At 41.0% G+C, this 17586-nt stretch overlaps 4 protein-coding genes and 1 pseudogene across 4 annotated transcripts in view; 2 read left to right on the top strand and 3 right to left on the bottom strand.

Moving 5' to 3' along the window:
• The window catches only part of slx4ip (SLX4 interacting protein), a 30181-nt gene extending 29169 nt beyond the window's left edge, over positions 1 to 1012 (bottom strand). Inside the window, exon 1 of the mRNA XM_085800733.1 lies at positions 966 to 1012. Coding sequence (XP_085656859.1) covers positions 966 to 992 — 27 coding nt within the window. The 5' untranslated portion in view covers positions 993 to 1012. The remainder of the gene's footprint in view (positions 1 to 965) is intronic.
• The window catches only part of vit (vitrin), a 66245-nt gene that overhangs the window by 2202 nt on the left and 46457 nt on the right, over positions 1 to 17586 (top strand). The gene's annotated exons all lie outside the window — the stretch shown is intronic.
• Positions 2408 to 4884, top strand: mkks (MKKS centrosomal shuttling protein). The gene is made up of 4 exons (XM_085800721.1): positions 2408 to 3434; positions 3680 to 3861; positions 4209 to 4319; positions 4405 to 4884. Exons 1-4 carry the CDS (start codon positions 2450 to 2452, stop codon positions 4831 to 4833), a joined length of 1707 nt encoding a protein of 568 aa, XP_085656847.1. The 5' UTR covers positions 2408 to 2449; the 3' UTR covers positions 4834 to 4884.
• Positions 5668 to 8953, bottom strand: LOC146973787 (3-oxo-5-alpha-steroid 4-dehydrogenase 2-like; annotated as a pseudogene).
• memo1 (mediator of cell motility 1) lies at positions 9768 to 16935 on the bottom strand. Its single transcript, XM_085800735.1, has 9 exons — positions 16479 to 16935; positions 15149 to 15230; positions 14975 to 15043; positions 14681 to 14793; positions 14249 to 14360; positions 13659 to 13801; positions 13440 to 13516; positions 12917 to 13021; positions 9768 to 12416 (listed from the first exon to the last, which is right to left on the bottom strand). The coding sequence occupies exons 1-9, from the start codon at positions 16537 to 16539 to the stop codon at positions 12285 to 12287; spliced, it is 894 nt and encodes a 297-aa protein (XP_085656861.1). The 5' UTR covers positions 16540 to 16935; the 3' UTR covers positions 9768 to 12284.

Raw genomic sequence — 17586 nt, 5'->3', positions numbered from 1 at the left:
AGATAAGACAGTTGACACAAGCCTGTATCTCCCCCTAGTGGCCAAATGACTTGCCACTGAGGAAGACAAAAGAGAAAGAAGAGGTTCCAAAAAATGTTAAACCTCTAAATGTTAGAGAAACAAGCATAAATTCCCCAACTGCACAAAGGCTTTTCAATGGTTTAAGACAGACCATAATAACTTGCTGGAAGTAGTGTGTGAAGTTGTTCTACTGTTTGGCAGTGGCACAACCATAGTTGTTTATCATCACCACCGTAAGCTGAAAAGCCTTAATGAAATGCAGATTCATTTTATTCTTTATTCTTTAGCATTCTGTGTGCGTTCTAAGTGGGAAAACATTTTTCTTAAAGTAATTATGAGGTTTTGTGGGCAGTTAGAAGCATCCAAAACCCCCTTCGCTTAGACAAAAGACATTTTTTAGCGGATGACATATGCATGTTTACAAAACACAATATACAAAAGAGCATGATTAATATTTAGATAATAACTTTTAGTTTTAGACACCGTTTTCTGTGATTAAACCATTACGCCTTGTTAAATGTGTCTATACCACACTGGACACACAAATTGGAAGTAAATAGGTTATAAACTCTAACATAACACCAGGTTTTATGATGCAATAAGAAAAGACCATAGAATTAAGTTTGTGACTCAGAAAGGTTCTGGGAAGATGGAATCTCAAAAGGTCCAAACTTAAAAATCACACAGAACTTGCTAAATATATCAAGATGATAAATACATAACAAAAAACATATACTGATATTTTGTGGAATATATTTCTGAGCCTTTTAATGCAATGCCCTCTATTGATTCTCATCTCAATTCAAATGGTGGCATCACTAATGTTTTAACATTCATATAGAACATTTAAATGTAACAAAATACTATTTAATGCAACATTATATCAATCTAAAACAACACTGTACTACAATGGACGTTTTACTGTTGCTGTAGGTTTTACTTACCTTAATGACAAATTTGACTGGAGCCATTGAACAAAAAACAGCTGTCAGGAACCTGAAACAAGTAAATAGGTGGTGGGTTACACATGGTAGCCTGCAAACAAACTCAAGTGATCATATATCATGGATAATATATAATAATTTGGGACTTATTTCACCACCTGCTGATAAAGTAACACTCACTGGTTTCCATAGACACAAATTTAGTGTGCTCCTCCACAATTAACTTAACTTAACTTAGTTTATAACGACCTTACATTCATATTCCTGGGTTGCAGTAATAACTTAGTAGGACACTGTAGTTTCTTGTAGATATTTATTGGGGTTCTTCCAAACACGTTATACTGTAATGTTTGTTAGTCCTTTGTATGGTGAGACAGTTGCAAACTATTATGTTTTAAGCAAGTAGAGTGAATCAATCTATGGTTATGCTATGGTCAAGTGGTGCAGAACAACTTGGACAACATCAACGTGGCCTCTTCAATTCTAGCTGGATTGAAGCTTAAGTGGGAGCTTAGTAGCTAAAGTCTACATGATTGTTGCTGCGTCAGCTTTTAGTTGCATCGGGTCGTTAAATGTTTCTGTACAACAGCTGCGCTCACAGCGGAAGGATTAGCCTATTGATAAGAAACACAAGTAGCTAGGCTAACGTAAGGTCACGAACTGCAAATGATACGTTAATTATACTCTTTACAGTCTATGGTTATACTAATATCACTATATACAAATATGCATGGTATATCGTCGTGTAAGTACATTGAAATTATCAAAACATCTCATCATACCGCCAAGAGTTTTGAACGTTTGTTTGGCCGGGCCGCGGAAGATGACGTCACATTCCGTTTGTAGTCCTCCTACAACTGCAAAGCCAGAGTGGGATGTGTTCAGCGGGAGGCTTCTCTCAGAAAACACTTAACAAACACTGAAAAGGAAAGAAAAAATACCGTGTGGAGCCTATTGTTATGAAGTCCTCGGTTTTCTGTCTTGACCATGGATGTATTATTGACGGCAAATTCTTTTACATACTTCCTAAAAAATGCGACTAAATCGTATAGGCCCCTACGAAGACCCAACGCTGTGACCGCTACCATGGAAACGAGTTGCATGTCGAAGAAGCCTTCATAAATTTAAAAGGTTTATGTTAACTCTTACCTTTAATATTGCTCTCAGGATACAACAACTACCATACATTTTAATAATTATGACACCGTTTATTTTAGTATGATACACATGGGGTTTGTGCAAATAAAAAGGTGTAATTTTGATCAGGCATTATTGCTAGTCTCACTATCAGAGCAAAGGCGCTTAACATGGAAGCACGAAACGTAGCTTTTTATGTCACATTTCTCAGAACAGTCTAAAATGAAACCATTGTGTCTTATAACTCATTTAAAGTATAACGCTAGACTCTATGTTTAATGTCAGGCCGAGGGACTTCAAGTGGTCCGGAAGCCAGCCTGCTTTGGGGAAAAAATACTGCGTGAAGGATGTCTCGAGTTGTCAAGAAATCTCCCTCTCTTTGCACGGATCTACCACTGGACAACACAGATATCTGCAACAAACTTAATCTGCTGAGGACGCTGCTGACATCTTGTTTCGGCCCAACAGGTAGACTAAAACAGGTTCATAACAACATCGGAGGGCACGTTGTCACCACCTCCACCTCCTCAGTGCTTCTTCCAGCCCTTTCCTCCTCGCAGCCTTTTGTTAACTTGATAAAAACCTCGATTCTCAATCACGTTTCTCGTTTCAGTGACTTCGGTTTGTTTGCTGGTATTCTTTGTTTGGCCCTTATTGACCAAGTAAAGCGCTCTGGTCTCGGGGGAAATGTGGCCATCAGACTGAACAAGCACTTGTTGGGCCTGAGCGTCGGTTACCTCCAAGGAGAAGACTGTGGCTGCAAAGTGAAGCTGGACTTCTGCAGCAGCCAGAGCCTGATCACATTAGCTCGCAGTATTATCTCCAGCAAACCAGCGTGTGTGCTAACAGAGCAAGAGACTCTCCTCATCAGCAAGTTGGCTGTACAAGCTTTTTTGCTGACTGTTCCTTGTGACACCCCAGGTACAGTCACACTGGGCAGGACCGTGACTGTCCCTATCGAGGGCCATCCTGTGCTAAACTCTGCAGTGTTTCCAGGTTTACTGGTGGACATCAGTGATGACATTTGCCCAAACGAGGCAGAGAACTTAAATTCAAACCCTCTGTGCACTGTGTTGTTCAGTACATCCCTTGCTGGAGACCTTTCTGAACTAGGAGATGGTATGGTTGAGGTGCATGGAGGTGTAGACACAGACTCACAGATCCTGGATCAACTCTTGGAGCTTGGTAAACAGGTGGTTAAAGATGAGGTGAAACTCTTTCTATGCCAGAAGGTCGTCCATCCAGTCCTGCAGCAATACTTGAGGAGCCAAGGCATCATTGTGATAGAGAGACTGGGAATCGCACTCATAGAGCCACTCATTCAACTGACAGGTAGGCCTGTCGACAGATTTGTCATTGCAGATTCATATATATCTCATATATGTCATAGTAATACATGGCAGTATATGTCAGATGTAATGTTATTTCAAAAACAAACTAACTAACATTATTTAATTTAGCCTCACTCAAAGAATCACTGGAATAAACAAATTGTATGTTACATGAATATAACATAATTTATGTTCTAATTACACAGCTTTGTGTCTGAGATGCATCATGTCTATTTAAAAAAATAGGTGCTCAACCTGTGGCCACATTACATACCGCACTCTCAGCCAAGGCCTATGGGATGGTGAGGAATGTCACAATAAGGCAGTTTGGATCCAAGACGATGCTGCATTTACATCCTCCTGGAGAGTCAGCAATCTGCACTATGGTCCTCTGTCACAGGAATGAGACAATGCTCAGTGAGCTGAAGGTAAGATAAAGTGAGGATGTTCAATAACATCATTTATATCTCCCTTTCACAAAGATTTACCATCTGCGCCATATGTTATTTATTAAAGATGAAATATAATTAATAATTTATGGTCCTAGAGCACAGTTGGTCAATTGTTACACTAACAAAATCATTTCTGATAAAACCATCCGTTAACCTGTCAGATGTTTTTTTTAAACTTATTTTATAATGCCCTATAAGTGCTTTTCAATTCAATTCAATAATTTTGTCCCCCGATGTCATACAGACATATCTTGCAAAGTTAGTTATTGTGAGACAAATGTGTCAGTGTGATGTATTAATGTCCATCTGTGCAATTGTTAAAGGTGGTTTGCCAGAAGACAGAACATGTGCTGAGGCTCACCCTAAGGGAACCCTCTGCCTTACTTGGAGGTGGGTGTACCGAGACCCACCTAGCTGCTTACATCAGACACAAGGTGAGATCCAGTATGTTATTACATACTATATTTTCACACTGATCTCCTTAAAGCATTTCTTGATAATGTTGTATTTTCATCTTAGAGCACGATGGAAGTAACAGAGACAGCTTCAGTATTAGGATGCTCACAGACAGAGTATCTTCGTGGCGTGGAGGGATTCTGCCGCTCTCTGGAGTCTGTAGCCACAGCGCTGGAGCACAACGGTGGGAATTCTTTCATGGATCTGACTCATGCTCATCACTGGATTCTCCCTGCAGATGTCATGACAGGATGCATGGAGGAGAGCTCAGGCTGCTGTGGCTGTGGCGTGGTGCAAAGTAGCCCTAGTAAGAGGTGGACTTCTCTTAACACTAAATACACAGAGTTCTCACCTGCATCACTGTGTAGAGACACGACTGTGCAGCCATGTGTGTTGGACTCCTTCACAGCTAAACTCAATGCGTTGCAAGTGGCTGTAGAAACAGCTAATCTCGCACTAGATGTGAGATATATAATTCAGGATGTGAACTAGATTAGGTTTTTTTTCTGGTTTAAAGACAGGAATAGTTGCCATTTTACTTTTCAAAGGCGCTATACAGGTCAGACAGTCATCATGTGTCATCATGTCTTGTCTCCATTTTTCGGTGTGGTCTTGCACTTAACTCCAGTGTTTTCTCACTGACTTGTAATGTCACTAATAAAATGCTGATTATATTTGATCATTTGTCACCCTATTGTGAATTTCTTAGTCAGCACAGGTTATTCACAGCAGTACATTTCTAATTCAGCACCCATCTCACCTCCACTTCTCACTGATTACACTCTGAAAAGTGAAGGATTACACTCTGAAAAGAGTGTAATCAGTGAGAAGTGGAGGTGAAATGGGTCATATGGGTGCTGAATTAGAAATGTACTGCTTTTTTAAAAAAGATTTAAAAGGACCCTTTAATGAGGTATGCAAATGTAATGAATGAGAATACTTCAATGTCTATTGAACAGTTAATCAAACCCGAACTAGTAAAATCCAGCTTGTTTCTACTGCAGCTGCCTTTCTTCAGCACTGAGGGGCGCTGCAACACACGCTGCCTGCCACACATTTCATTGTTGATAGAGCATCAAAACACTACCAGCATTTTTCTGTTAAGATCTCCCACCTTTTTTTCTCCATTATATTTTACAACATCCAGAATACCAGTCTGAACTCGCCAACTGGTTAAGATAAACTGATAGATGAGCCAAACGACTATACAAATACAAAGTCTAACCTCAGGCGATCAAATGTTCCACACTAACACCAACTGTTCCCAGCGCTCTGTGATGTTGTTGTAGACAGCCTGACAGACAACATCTGGTTCATCTGAAACAACTAGGATAACTGTGACTCAGAAATTGATGACAGTGCTGTGTCGTGACTGTGTAGCTCTTTGGGGAATATGTTATGGCACCTGTGATGGTAATAGGCTCTTGATCCCATGAAACTCAGGCTAAACCATAGACTGTATACAAAAGAGGGCTAAACACAACAAATGGAAGGGAGGTGGCCACAGCAAAGCCAAACCACTCCACGATCTCTCCTAAGTAGTTGGCACCAGACACCCCCTGCAGGTATAGGAAGAATCCAGTGGTTAGCCGATATAAGATCTCAGTGAATTTGCCCTCAGGTTACTTAGAATATAGTCACTGATGGCCAGTTCAACATAAAGCAGCAGAAAACCTGAAATAAATCCTGACCTGTTCACGGCTGGCTTTTGAGAAGTTGAAACATTTCAGATGTGTTTAAAATGTGTGACGCACATACAGGACATGGATTAAACCGAATCCTCTAGCCTTTGTGCTGTGAAAAGAATAAACACTGCTCCTACCAGTTTTACAGCAATAGTCAGCTGAGTGTCCCTGCAAGAAACCATTCAGAGCACAGAAGAAACCTGCTGCTGCCATCACACCCAGTGGGAATAGACAAATATCCTATGACTAGTAGGAAATGGTAGATAGAGTGAGTGGTAAAAGGAGGGAATAATGTTGCTCTCCCTCCTGTGCTCTACAAAGACCGACCAGGTGGAGGTACTCTCAAAAACATCGTTTTGCATTTAAGTGCAGGCAGAAAGGTACCATTAAGCCCCACTCCTCATGGGTGGTTACCAGTGCATTCCTTGAAGCGTTTCAGCCTTCAGATTGTAACAACAGGAGATCTCATTTTCAAAGCTCCTTTTGTCAGTGTCAACCTGAAAGTGTTTGGCTCTTTCTTTCATTTACAAAGTGGTTGAATATAGCTACAATGGTTACTCTGGAGACACGATGATAAACACATTTTGTTGATTTCTTTCAAATGCAATCATTATTACTCTACATTTAAATCTACATTTAGGAGTTTTAAACATTAAATGTATATAATAAACAAATGAAGATGAAATTAATACTTAATTACTAAATGAAGGCATTCACCTATAGTGAACCAACACAATGCAATACCTTGTGATCAAACAGGCTAAGTAGGTTTTAGACATACAGTATATAGTCTGGAGTCTGGAGAAGTGTATGGCATAATTGTTTACACATAAAACAATATAAAACTAAATACATCAATGAATATGATAAAATACTATGAACCTTATGAAGTCAGTGTGTTAAACTGAAACAGGAGATGAGTTGGTAAGTTGTGAAAACCCCAACTGACATTATAATCTCTCCTATATTTTGGTTGAATTCAGGAGTGCATCTTAATGCATACGCCTCCACACTGATCAATTATCTTCACATTTCTCTTCATGTAAATGTCACATGACCCCAACCAAGCTCATGTCTCAGTATTTACCTTTGAAAATAGTGCATGCAAGAGGTCCTAAGCAGCTGATACTTCCCCATAATGCAGGGTTTGTGCGAGGTGAGCATCAGTAGTAGAGGCATCAGGAGAAATGGTATCTTCTGAAGGAAACCAGACTAATCTGGCTGGGACTGTCCTAGCTGGAGAAGAGAGTACCACGTGGCGACCGAAGGAGGTCTGTCTCTCCCTGGCTGTGACCAAGAGCCCGAGTCCTATCCGGATGATGCAACAATCTTTTCTGCTTATAAACTAATCACATGTGTCTGCATCACGTTAAATACACCTAGAAAGCCTTTGTAACTCCTCCCAAAGCAAAGTCAGACGAGTGTCAGTCCGCTGAAACACAAGGCTGCTCCCTTTTTCAAAGCCTGGTCACAAACACTGAGCGAGGTGAGGTTACGGTGATGGTTTCCACCCTGGAAAGTAAGCCCTGATGCAAATGCTGCATTTTCCTCAAGCTACAATAGGAGTGAACATAATTTCATGGAGGATTATAATCTGCATACAGTCATAAACTACTTGGCTCTGTAGCAAACCACAGTCAGTTGCTGAATAACTGCTGTGCCTGTTAGTCATGTTTAAAGACATGCAGCAGCACCAATCTCAAAACTGTGAGGCTCTGTTCATCATTACAGTAGATGAAGTAGGGGGTGACCCACTGACTTTAAATGGAGCTTTTCCAGTCCTCCTCATAACCAAAGAGTGGGTGGAAAGCACATACCAGGACTGACTGAACTCCATTCAAAATACAGACACAGCCACAAATGCCGATTACAATTATCACCATAAATGTGTCTACAGCTTTCAGGAACAATAAGTGGATGATCAGTAGATTAGTGTTTGGTACAGTGCTCAAACCAGTCTTTAAATTGCTTAGTCTGCAGTTTGAAATGTATAACCCAGCGTAATTAGAGTACAATAGTGAAACGAGTGTGATTCAGTCAAGTCATCTCAGTCTAAATAGGACCACAAAAAATATTAGCTAGAAATTACTCACTGAAAACAATACACAAGAATAAACGGCCTCACGTGCAGACATTTCTCTCATAATCTGATCATAATCACAGGGAGATTCTCTGTGTTTATGGATTATATGAACATGAGCATTCATCAAAATCAGTTGCAATGCACAGACGGCTTGTGTACTGTTTTCCTAACTGTCATAAAATGTCAGGGGTCAGCTCTTTTAAAGAGGTGAAATTGTGGACAGCCTGGAAGTTAACTGTTTAAGGAGGAGTTCACTAGCAAGGACCACGCCACCACAATGTGCCATTAGACGATTTAATGGGATGAAATGATGAACATGAATGAATGATATTGTACGAGAGTGGTAAAGGTGCGGGGAGGTTGATGTCGCGTCTCGTCTGGGAAGATGAGCCGGAGACCGGCGGAGGGAGACTCAGAGTGAGGGTTCCGTCTCGGCGTTGTTCCGCCCGAGCTGGATTCGTGCCCCCCAGACGATGCCTTGGAGGAGATCTGAAAGGGAATGCGTTGGTTAAGAAGAAAGGGATGGAGGAAGGGAGGGAAGGATGGAGGGATGAGAGTGAGGATGATCCGGGAGGAGGCTGGAGCCGGGAGGCGCTTAGACAAGGGGAAGAAGGGAGGGTGGGTCGAGAAATCGAGGCAACAGAGGAAGGAAGAGGTTGACCCGGGTATTTGTAGGCTTGACCGGTGATTAGAGGTGCGGTTGAGGCGTGGCCCTGCTCCTGAACCTAAGTTAACTCCGTGAACTTCATTTGTTTCAGCTTGTGACAGATATTGATGAGGTGGAGAAAAAAAAAGTATAACACAATTCAACAGCACCTTTAACAGCGTCCTTCCAGATGACCATGCAGTTTCAAACCCCTCCAAAACAGTTAACAGCAAAAACTGAACATTATTGTCTTTATGAAGGGAGGATTCATTGCAGGGCTGTTTCTTTTGTTTTGTTTTTAGAATTTTAGCTACTAGGTGTACTGCGTAATAATAATAAAAACAATATTTCTCCAGCCACAAGCTCCCTTTGCTGGTGACATTTCTACATGTTTCCTATGTCATTTTTTTATATAGACACAGTGTATATTCAGATTAACCAGGATGTCTAGCTGTATACAATATGCAGCACTGCACTGTAAATGTGTATAAATGCACTAAGTAGAGAAGTGCATATAGGTTACAACTCATGTTCTTCTCCCCAAATATCAGCTCCTCCCCCTCAGTAAACACAAACAGTTCAAAAACTCCTTTGCCCCTCTGTCCATTAAAGCCCTCAACAACACCTACGCTGGAATGGAGAGATGTCATTGTTGTTAATATTTTTCATTGTCCAAGTGTCGCTAATCACAGTATTACGTATATCTGTTCTGTTTTTTATTATGTAAACTGGGCACATTGAACTGAGGTGCAATCTAACTGAGCTACCTGGCTACTGTTGTATTTTATTTTTATTATGACTGGATGTATGTGTTGTCTTTTTACTGTTGTTCACTAATGGTCCAAGACAAATTTCCCATTGGGACAATAAAGTCTATCCTGTCCTATCCAACCAAAGTTAACAGTCCATGTTCCAGCTGCTGCAGTGCTAAAAATACATTTGGTTTAATAATGAAGTCAGTATTGTGTGTGACTGTAAGTACTTGAAGAACAAAAACACCAGAGCAGACATGCTTTTCAGTACATTTTACTTGTTTTGTAACATGAATCCTCGGCCTTATCTGAAGAGCCTTTTGGGATGCTTTGTCAGTGGAACCTGAGATCAAAACAACTCCATTTAGGGAGTAGTTAAGTAGTATATTTTAGGTTTGTGACGTGTAAGTTCCCATTCTCTAAGCAAGAAAAAAAAGATAATACAAAAACCATTTCTAAAAGACAAACAGATCCATAAACACAAAATGAACAGTGTTGAGGTTCAGCCATTGTCTCTCTCTCTACAGGAATGAGGCGAGGTGGAGAAAACAGAACACCACTCTCTGCTGGAGAAAGGAGATAACAGTTGGTGCCATTTTTTTTAGACCAACAGATGAGGGACAGGTCACACACTCCTGGAGTGCTGGGTGAGCTGGAGACATTGTTGGGCACTAGGCAAGGGAGAGGGTACATGTGGAAAAACACAAAGTACACATTCTAAAATAAGACTAAAAAGTGAGAATACGCTTAATATGTATATGTGCAACAGTGATAAAAGGCACAATAGCACAGTGTGTCATGCTTTACTAGTTTCCTTTAAATTAACATCAGAGGTCAAGTGAGTCTGGGGATTCGTCTTTCAGTCTGTGCTCACTTGGTTCAATCAGATATTAACAGCTGCTTAAATGCTTATGGTGCTGAGAGAGGGGGACCAATGTTAAAGGACTGCATCGTTTCAATGGGAACACTTGACTTCAGCAGCAGGAGTCCATCAGGGATAAGTGGTGTTCAAATCTTAAATGACAGGACAGCAGACATTGTGTGCTGCCTCAGTCTTACCGTCACTGAAAGCCTGTACTGTCACTATGAATCACTGGGATTTAGCATTCCGGTTTTGTACATCTATGAGAATGTTACAGGGATATTTCAGGCAGCAGAACTACACAGCAAATAATGGTTTTGTTGGTAACTGTCAACTGAAATTATTTTTCTTGACATTTCGTAACAGAAATATTCTATGATTCTGAACAGATTCACATCCAAATAATCCAAAAAGAGCAGAGAGGGAAACATGTGTCACAGCTTTACAACTTTGTGCCAATCTTAAAACTTGGGCCATCTATAACTCCCTCCAGCTAACCTCATATACTTGACTATTCTACTGCCTCAAGGGGGATCTTGAAAATAATTCTCATTCAGTGAGACGTGACAAAACGGGAAAACAAATCTTTCAAGAAGGATGCAGGCTTATATCTTCCCAATAACATTTGGCATTTTTAAATCAAAACATGTTTCAACAAAACAAAAAAACTGTAAATTACTCCCTAGTGAACAGATTTAGTAACAGTTCCTACAATTTAAGCAGACCACCTAGGCCTCAACCATAAAAAAAAGAAAAAAAAAAAGCTCTGTGCTCTCACAGAACTGAATGTGTAACAAAAGACATTTTCTACAGGTCTAGCATCAGTCTCATCATACACTGACAATTCAATAACTACAGAGATTCAAGGTGGCAGTGTAAACAAAGACTAGAGTGTTGGAGTCAGTTACACAGTATCCAGCGTTGATTACATTTCTGTGGCATCCCACAACTGCAGTCTGAATCTAGCAAAATATATCTATAATGCTACAAGCGTGTAACTGGAATCTGGGAGCAGTGTTGCACACACTAATTTAATGGGCAAACCATGTTACTGGCTTCAGAGCTTGACTGACAACACTGCCTCTGTTCAAATCTACACACTACTTGAGTAAATACTATCAAGTATAATAATACTACTAAAAAGGGACAAATTAAAGGAATAGAATATGAGTAAAAGATAATATTTAATAAACTAATATGAGAGTAATAATGTTTTTGGTTTGTACAGGGGGTTAGTGAACGTCGTTGGGTGCAGCCCTTTGTTAGCAACTACGGAATAGGTTAGCATCGGTAGTATGACACTGTTCTCAAAATTTAAGTTGCATGTAGCTTAAAGCAGTCAATCAAAAACACTCATGTTTCATCTGGCAACATTTCAGTATTCTCCATTAAGATCTGCTGTTTTATTTTCATTCCTTTTCTGAGGCAAATTACATGAGCACAGATTGCCAAGAGTCCAAAAGTAAAGATTGCATTACAACTCAAATCCATCGTTTGTGAGGAAAAACAAAGAGGGACTACGAGGACAGCTACAGTCCTTGAAAAAAAAAACCCCAATGTGATTTCCCCCTTCCCGACGCTTATGCTGAGCCAAATTAATGCGTATTCGAACTATCTCCTCAAACCATTTGCTCCAATATACTCTCAAAACTGCACTTCAAGCAAAATGTATCAACCAAAAGCTCTGAGACACACTTCAAACTGAGAGAAGGATGGAGAAAGGCAGAGGAGAGCTTGAGGGAGAGACAGATAAAGAAGACTGTATTGGCTTCGAGTGTCTAGGTCCATCCTGCAAATAGTGGGTGAAACTTGGGGTTGAGAGGGAGGGAGGGAGTCTGGGTCAGGTTATGGCGATAGATAGTAAGGACAGGGCGGCGGCGGCGGCGCTGCAGTGGCCCCTGCCTCAATGTCGACCTCAATGAACGATGAGTGCCCCGGCAGCGTAACTCACGGAGCTGTCCTGCCAGTTCCTGCACTCACTTGACTGGGCGTAGTTCAGGAAAGTGAAGTTCATTTCTAAACCAGACTTCCTCAGCTCAGCCACAGCCTGAAAAACAGAAGCATCCACTTGGTCACGGATTCACACCATATGACATGCCAAGTGGGTTTACACACCCAGGCAATAAGGACAGTGTCCCATTCTCATGACAGGAGGTACATCTCTCAACTGACAAACATATTGTTTTGTGGAATTATAGGTTTTGTTGAATAAAATAAGTAACCAGCTATAGACTGCAGTACAATTCTCAATTCAACATTTTTTTGCCTTGGACATGCAGTTTTGGCCTCAGTCTTTTCGCAGAATGTAGGGTATGCTGTCAGCTGGAGGAATAATCTGACAACAGATGTCAATTCTGCCAGCAACATGACAAAAATGACAAATGAGAAGCTGTTTTTGTTGACCGCCATCCGAAATCAACGGGCTGTATCAAAAATAATCAAGAATTCTGGGTTCATGTTGGTCACGTTCAGTCTACTGAACCACCACCAACATGTTAGAGTACTGACACACATGATGAGTCTGTTGCTCTGTGGTAGGTTACTTACATTTAGCAGCACTCCAATTGGGTGACGCCCACAGATGGTGTTGCGGTACTTCTTCAAGTAGTTGGTGAAAGACATGGGATCCAGCTGCTCTATAATACCCATCCCCTTCACAGGCAGAAAAGTAGGTGGAACAAATGTTAGAAACCTTTAATATGCCATCCTCACTATACATTTTTATCTAAAGACACGGTTATACTAAAACAAAAACGAAAAAAATGCATTAAAATTTACATTTTCAACCTAGCCAATTTATATTATATTACATTTTTCAACAAATGTATTTGGTGATATGACAGTATTACTTTGTGAAGGGCACCTGCTCCAAGAAACAAGCTTTCTTATCACAAGAAAAGAAAAATAATTTTCTTTGTGTCACACAGATGACGTATTTAAAATGCCACCACTATTGTTCATAGGAGCATTATGGGTGTCATGGTAACATTAATGTCAGATTAATATGCAGTGTGTTACCGCAACAGCTGTGTATGTGGCTGATGATAGTCAAACATATCTCTGTGGTTACCATTTTGTCAAGATTCTCAATAGACCTGTAGATCTCCCCTTGAGATTCATCATAGTATGTGTAGCGGAATCGTTGACCTTCAGAGGAGAAATGAAATTAGAACAAAGCTGGACAGAAACATGTCAGATTTAGATCTGAATTTCTCTGAGATGGCAAACTATACTTCTATTGAAAGGATGGCCTCGAGAGTGATGGTTATTTTCATTTGTCAGTACCTACCCCAGTGACAGAAGTCGGAAGATATGATGAAAAGGTTGGTTGGATCTGCCAGATACTTGCTGAGCAGCTTCCCATATTCCTGTTCCTTAGATTCACTCAGGGCACCCACAAGCACAGGGACGATGCTAAACTCGTCTTTGTGGCTGCAACATTAGATTATGGAATGGAATAGAATGAGAAACTTGAGCACAGTAACTGCACCTCTCCCTATAAATGGTGTCATGGGTGAAAAATCAGCATTTGTACAGTAAAACTCCAGCCTGTTGCATGATTAAGTGGCACTAGTGAGTTGCACTTTAAAACTCTACATGACACATCGATATTTCGATTCTTTTTTTCACAGGTTTTAGTGTTAAGTTGTATGGACAATATGTACTGGGCTAATGTGTTCAGCCTCATACTACCTCATCTCTGCTTTTCTTAAGCAAGAAAATGCCTCCGACTCCTGCCAGCTTAACAGAAGGCTTTATCAATTATGCATGCCATACTTTCTATGAGTGCCTGCACCAATGTGATTCCTGGCTTATGTATAGGAATATCTTGTGAAACCAGTTCCTTTGAAAATGTAGTGTCACTGCTATGTGCCTTACCTCTCCATGGCTTTAGCAGTGTAAGGCAAGTGCATTTCAATACTGTGCTCATCTTCATCTGTCTGCAGAGTCATCCGTTCAAACAACCCAGTTTTCCAGAGATCAGCATACACTGTAAGACACAGGTGAGTTTCACTTTAATTTGTGCATGTTACCATGGTCACGTCATCTGATAGAGTTCCTCTTTTGGGGATCATATAAATTGGGAATCCTAAAAAGTGCCTAGCTGAGTGAAACCTCATCATTGAGAAAGCTGTAATGCTAAGAGTCAGGGAACTGCCTGGTCCCTGGAGGATCATTAAAAGTGTATCACCTCCCAAGACTGCTTGCGTGTTAGAGCTCTTTTCAGGATAGACAAGAACAATTAAGATAAAGAATGGGCCACACATAGCTCTATGGCTGCACAATTTAATGAGTGAAAACAGTAAATACCCTTCTGGTCGATTCTCAGGTCATAGAGAGGTGTTCTATAGACTTCTGCAGGTGACAGGGCACAGCGGGAGAGGGGCACATGGTGTGAGGGTCCCAGGATGAACACCCTGCGACTGAAGGGCAACAGGACTTTATCTCACTCTTTTCAGAAAAGACACACCAGCAGCACTGTTACTGTAAACTACTATCTTAACTAGCATCTGTTCATTCTATGGGGGTTAGTGTCAGATAAGAAACTGTCATACAAAGCAATTTCTTGAGTATGGAAAATAAACAGAAAACAGAATGACTTACGTAATTGAAGGATCAACCTGCTTGTAGGCATGTGCTGCACAAGCACCACAGTAGGTATATCCAGCATGCCTGAAAACATAAACATGTAAAAAAAAAAATCGAATGAGATGACATCACAGATGCCATTTGACATGTTCATTTCATCTTTCCCTGCAATTGTCAGTATGTGCTTACGGTGCTATGATGGCTCTAGCAGGTCTGATCGTGGACTGTGCTTGGGACAGCCAGCCCTCTAGTTGTGCATTCAGCTGGGATCCTGAATAGGTAGAATAAGGTTAAAAAAAAAAACAATTAAAAATGATCTTATTTCAGGTCATTAAAGATGTAGTAAAGATGAGCCAACATGTAACATCAGCATTAACCAACAACACTAAAAACAGAATTGTCTGATCAATACAAAAAGGATTTGATAGAGACAGGACAACCACAAGCAGTGAATGAATCAATGTAAATTTGCTATTATTATGTCACTGTAATAATTCCCAAGGGGGTGAGATTTTAAACATGCTCACTGTTGTTGCACACTGCCTTGTTATACTGAACAAACCACTGGTGTTACTCTTTACCATTGTCCAATACTACTACAGTCATGTCAATATCAATCAAAAGCAGCTTATTTTTTCTATAATTAAATCTGCTGGAAAAACACACAGCCAATGTAAGTGATGTTATACGGTGAAGATCGAGGGGGATTAACGTTAGCTCAGCCTTTGGATGAGTCAAAGGACGTATTGTTGTTTATGTTAACATGTCTGTGATGTTTTAACTACCGTGTGTGTTATGGTGAAAACGGATTTAGTAACAGTGCAGTGCTAAAAGCTGAAAATGAAAACCAGACAAGCTTGCTTGCTTCAACAAAAATAAACTAGCGGTTAGCTAGTGAAATGGGGGAAGGGGTGCAACACGAACCAGTTTTCTGCCCTGCCCTTCTCAGTCCTTTGTTTCATGGCAGAGAGTATTTCTGCACTTATGAAAGTCAGGGTCTGACACCAACGAGACCACAGCAATAACAGCAGCTTCTGCTACAACAGTGGCTGTAAAGCTGTTTCAGGATGTGTATAATCTGAGTAGACAGCAGGTAGGCCAGGAAGTTCTGCATTATTAGCCAAGTTAGCTATTGTTTTAAGTTAATGGATTTGATTGCTTGTCAAACACATGCTGAGCAGCAGATGTCAGTTTGTTTAGGGACATTTCAATCGACCAGCCGAGGTAGAAACGCTGAATAAGCTCAAACCGACCAGATGGGATAACAGAGATGAAGCAGTCAGTACAAGCTAACTGTGAGCTAGCTCACTTTTCATCAACTGGATTACCGTTACTACTCTATCCCCCGTCTCATGTGACAACCAGTGTATTCGATGGTTTTTCACCTCAAGTCAGTGAAGGTTACACGAAATGAAAACTACATAGACAACCCAACACACTGCCATGAGAAGAAAAAAAAACAACAGCAGCCAGCTAGCACACAGCCTGCTAACACCGACGGTGGTCTGTTGACAGTTACCCGAAGCAGAGTACCAGCTCCCGGCGTGACTTGCTTCTCTGCACACCACTCGGTTCGACATCTTGGTTCCCAAGCCGCCTATCTTGGTCCGTTTAACCCTTGTCAGGTGGAAACAAAATAGCAAAAGCCGGCGTTCGTTGACCAAGAGAAGAAACAACGCCTGCCAGGACTCTTGCTCGTAAAAGACAAAGGGCAGTCCGACTGGAGAGACAGCTGGGCTAGCAGGCTAACAAGCTCAGTGCTCCGTCAGCTGGCCTCAGTGTTGTTACCGGTTATGAAGTTAGCCGGAGGGAGCAGCTGACGGTGAGTCTGTTCGACAGTCTGGCGAAAGTATGGTGCGAATTTGGAAAGGCACAAACTACAAAATGATAGTTATGTGCTAACACTGCACAGCCAGGAGAACAGAGCCAAGACCAGGAGCTGTCACAGCCGGGATCTGAGGATTACTGGGTTGTCTGTGGAGCCAGGTAAGGGGCGGCACTGATACGATAATCAGTGTCACGTCAGAGGGTTGTGATTGGTTGTTGGATTAGCAAGCGCAATGTGATTCGTTGAAAAAATCAAGGGGGCGTGGCCGTGGCCAAGATGATGGTTTGGTTATGAAAATTGCTCAGCCCGTCAGGTGAGCGGGTACAGTCTGACAATAGAGCCAGGTCTGTCCGTGGGATATCGACCAGATATCACCCGTGTTCCCCTGTCACAGGAGAAAAACAATGTAGCTCTAGGAACCAAATAACCCCTTGTTCTCTGTATTTGAAAGACCCTCAATCATCTTCTCACGCCATTCAAAAGAAGGGACTTCTCCCCAGAGCATTTCCTTTAGTTTTCTTTTCTGTAATTTTACTGTCTTAATTTATAAACACATTTACTGTGATGTTTTTAATTTGGTCTTTTTGCAATCGATGAAAAGTATTCAGAACAAAAGGGTGGGAAATGAGAGACAGGGGAACATGTAACAAGACTGGTGTAATCTGGTATTCATAATGTCATGTCATGTGTAATACATTAATGGAAGTTCTATTATTAAAAAGAAATCTCTTCAAGAACATTTAAATCATCCATTCCACTACAAAACCTCATCTACCAAAAACAAATGATCCCATCTATT

This window comes from Trachurus japonicus, chromosome 15 (assembly GCF_045865225.1).
Source record: "Trachurus japonicus isolate A0001 chromosome 15, Traja_1.0".
Lineage (NCBI taxonomy): Eukaryota > Metazoa > Chordata > Actinopteri > Carangiformes > Carangidae > Trachurus > Trachurus japonicus.
Note: the sequence above shows the minus strand (reverse complement) of the source record. Positions and strands in the feature narration are given on the sequence as shown.

Bases quoted from the DNA above. Each gene is read 5' to 3' on its own strand.
- mkks (XM_085800721.1), top strand. From the start codon at position 2,450: ATGTCTCGAGTTGTCAAGAAATCTCCCTCTCTTTGCACGGATCTACCA. The intron at 3,862-4,208 runs GTAAGATAAAGT...CAATTGTTAAAG, and splicing joins CAATGCTCAGTGAGCTGAAG to GTGGTTTGCCAGAAGACAGA. The intron at 4,320-4,404 runs GTGAGATCCAGT...TTTTCATCTTAG, and splicing joins CTGCTTACATCAGACACAAG to AGCACGATGGAAGTAACAGA.
- memo1 (XM_085800735.1), bottom strand. From the start codon at position 16,539: ATGTCGAACCGAGTGGTGTGCAGAGAAGCAAGTCACGCCGGGAGCTGG. The intron at 14,794-14,974 runs GTAAGTCATTCT...GTTGCCCTTCAG, and splicing joins CAGGTTGATCCTTCAATTAC to TCGCAGGGTGTTCATCCTGG. The intron at 13,022-13,439 runs GTAACCACAGAG...CTGCCTGTGAAG, and splicing joins TTGAGAATCTTGACAAAATG to GGGATGGGTATTATAGAGCA.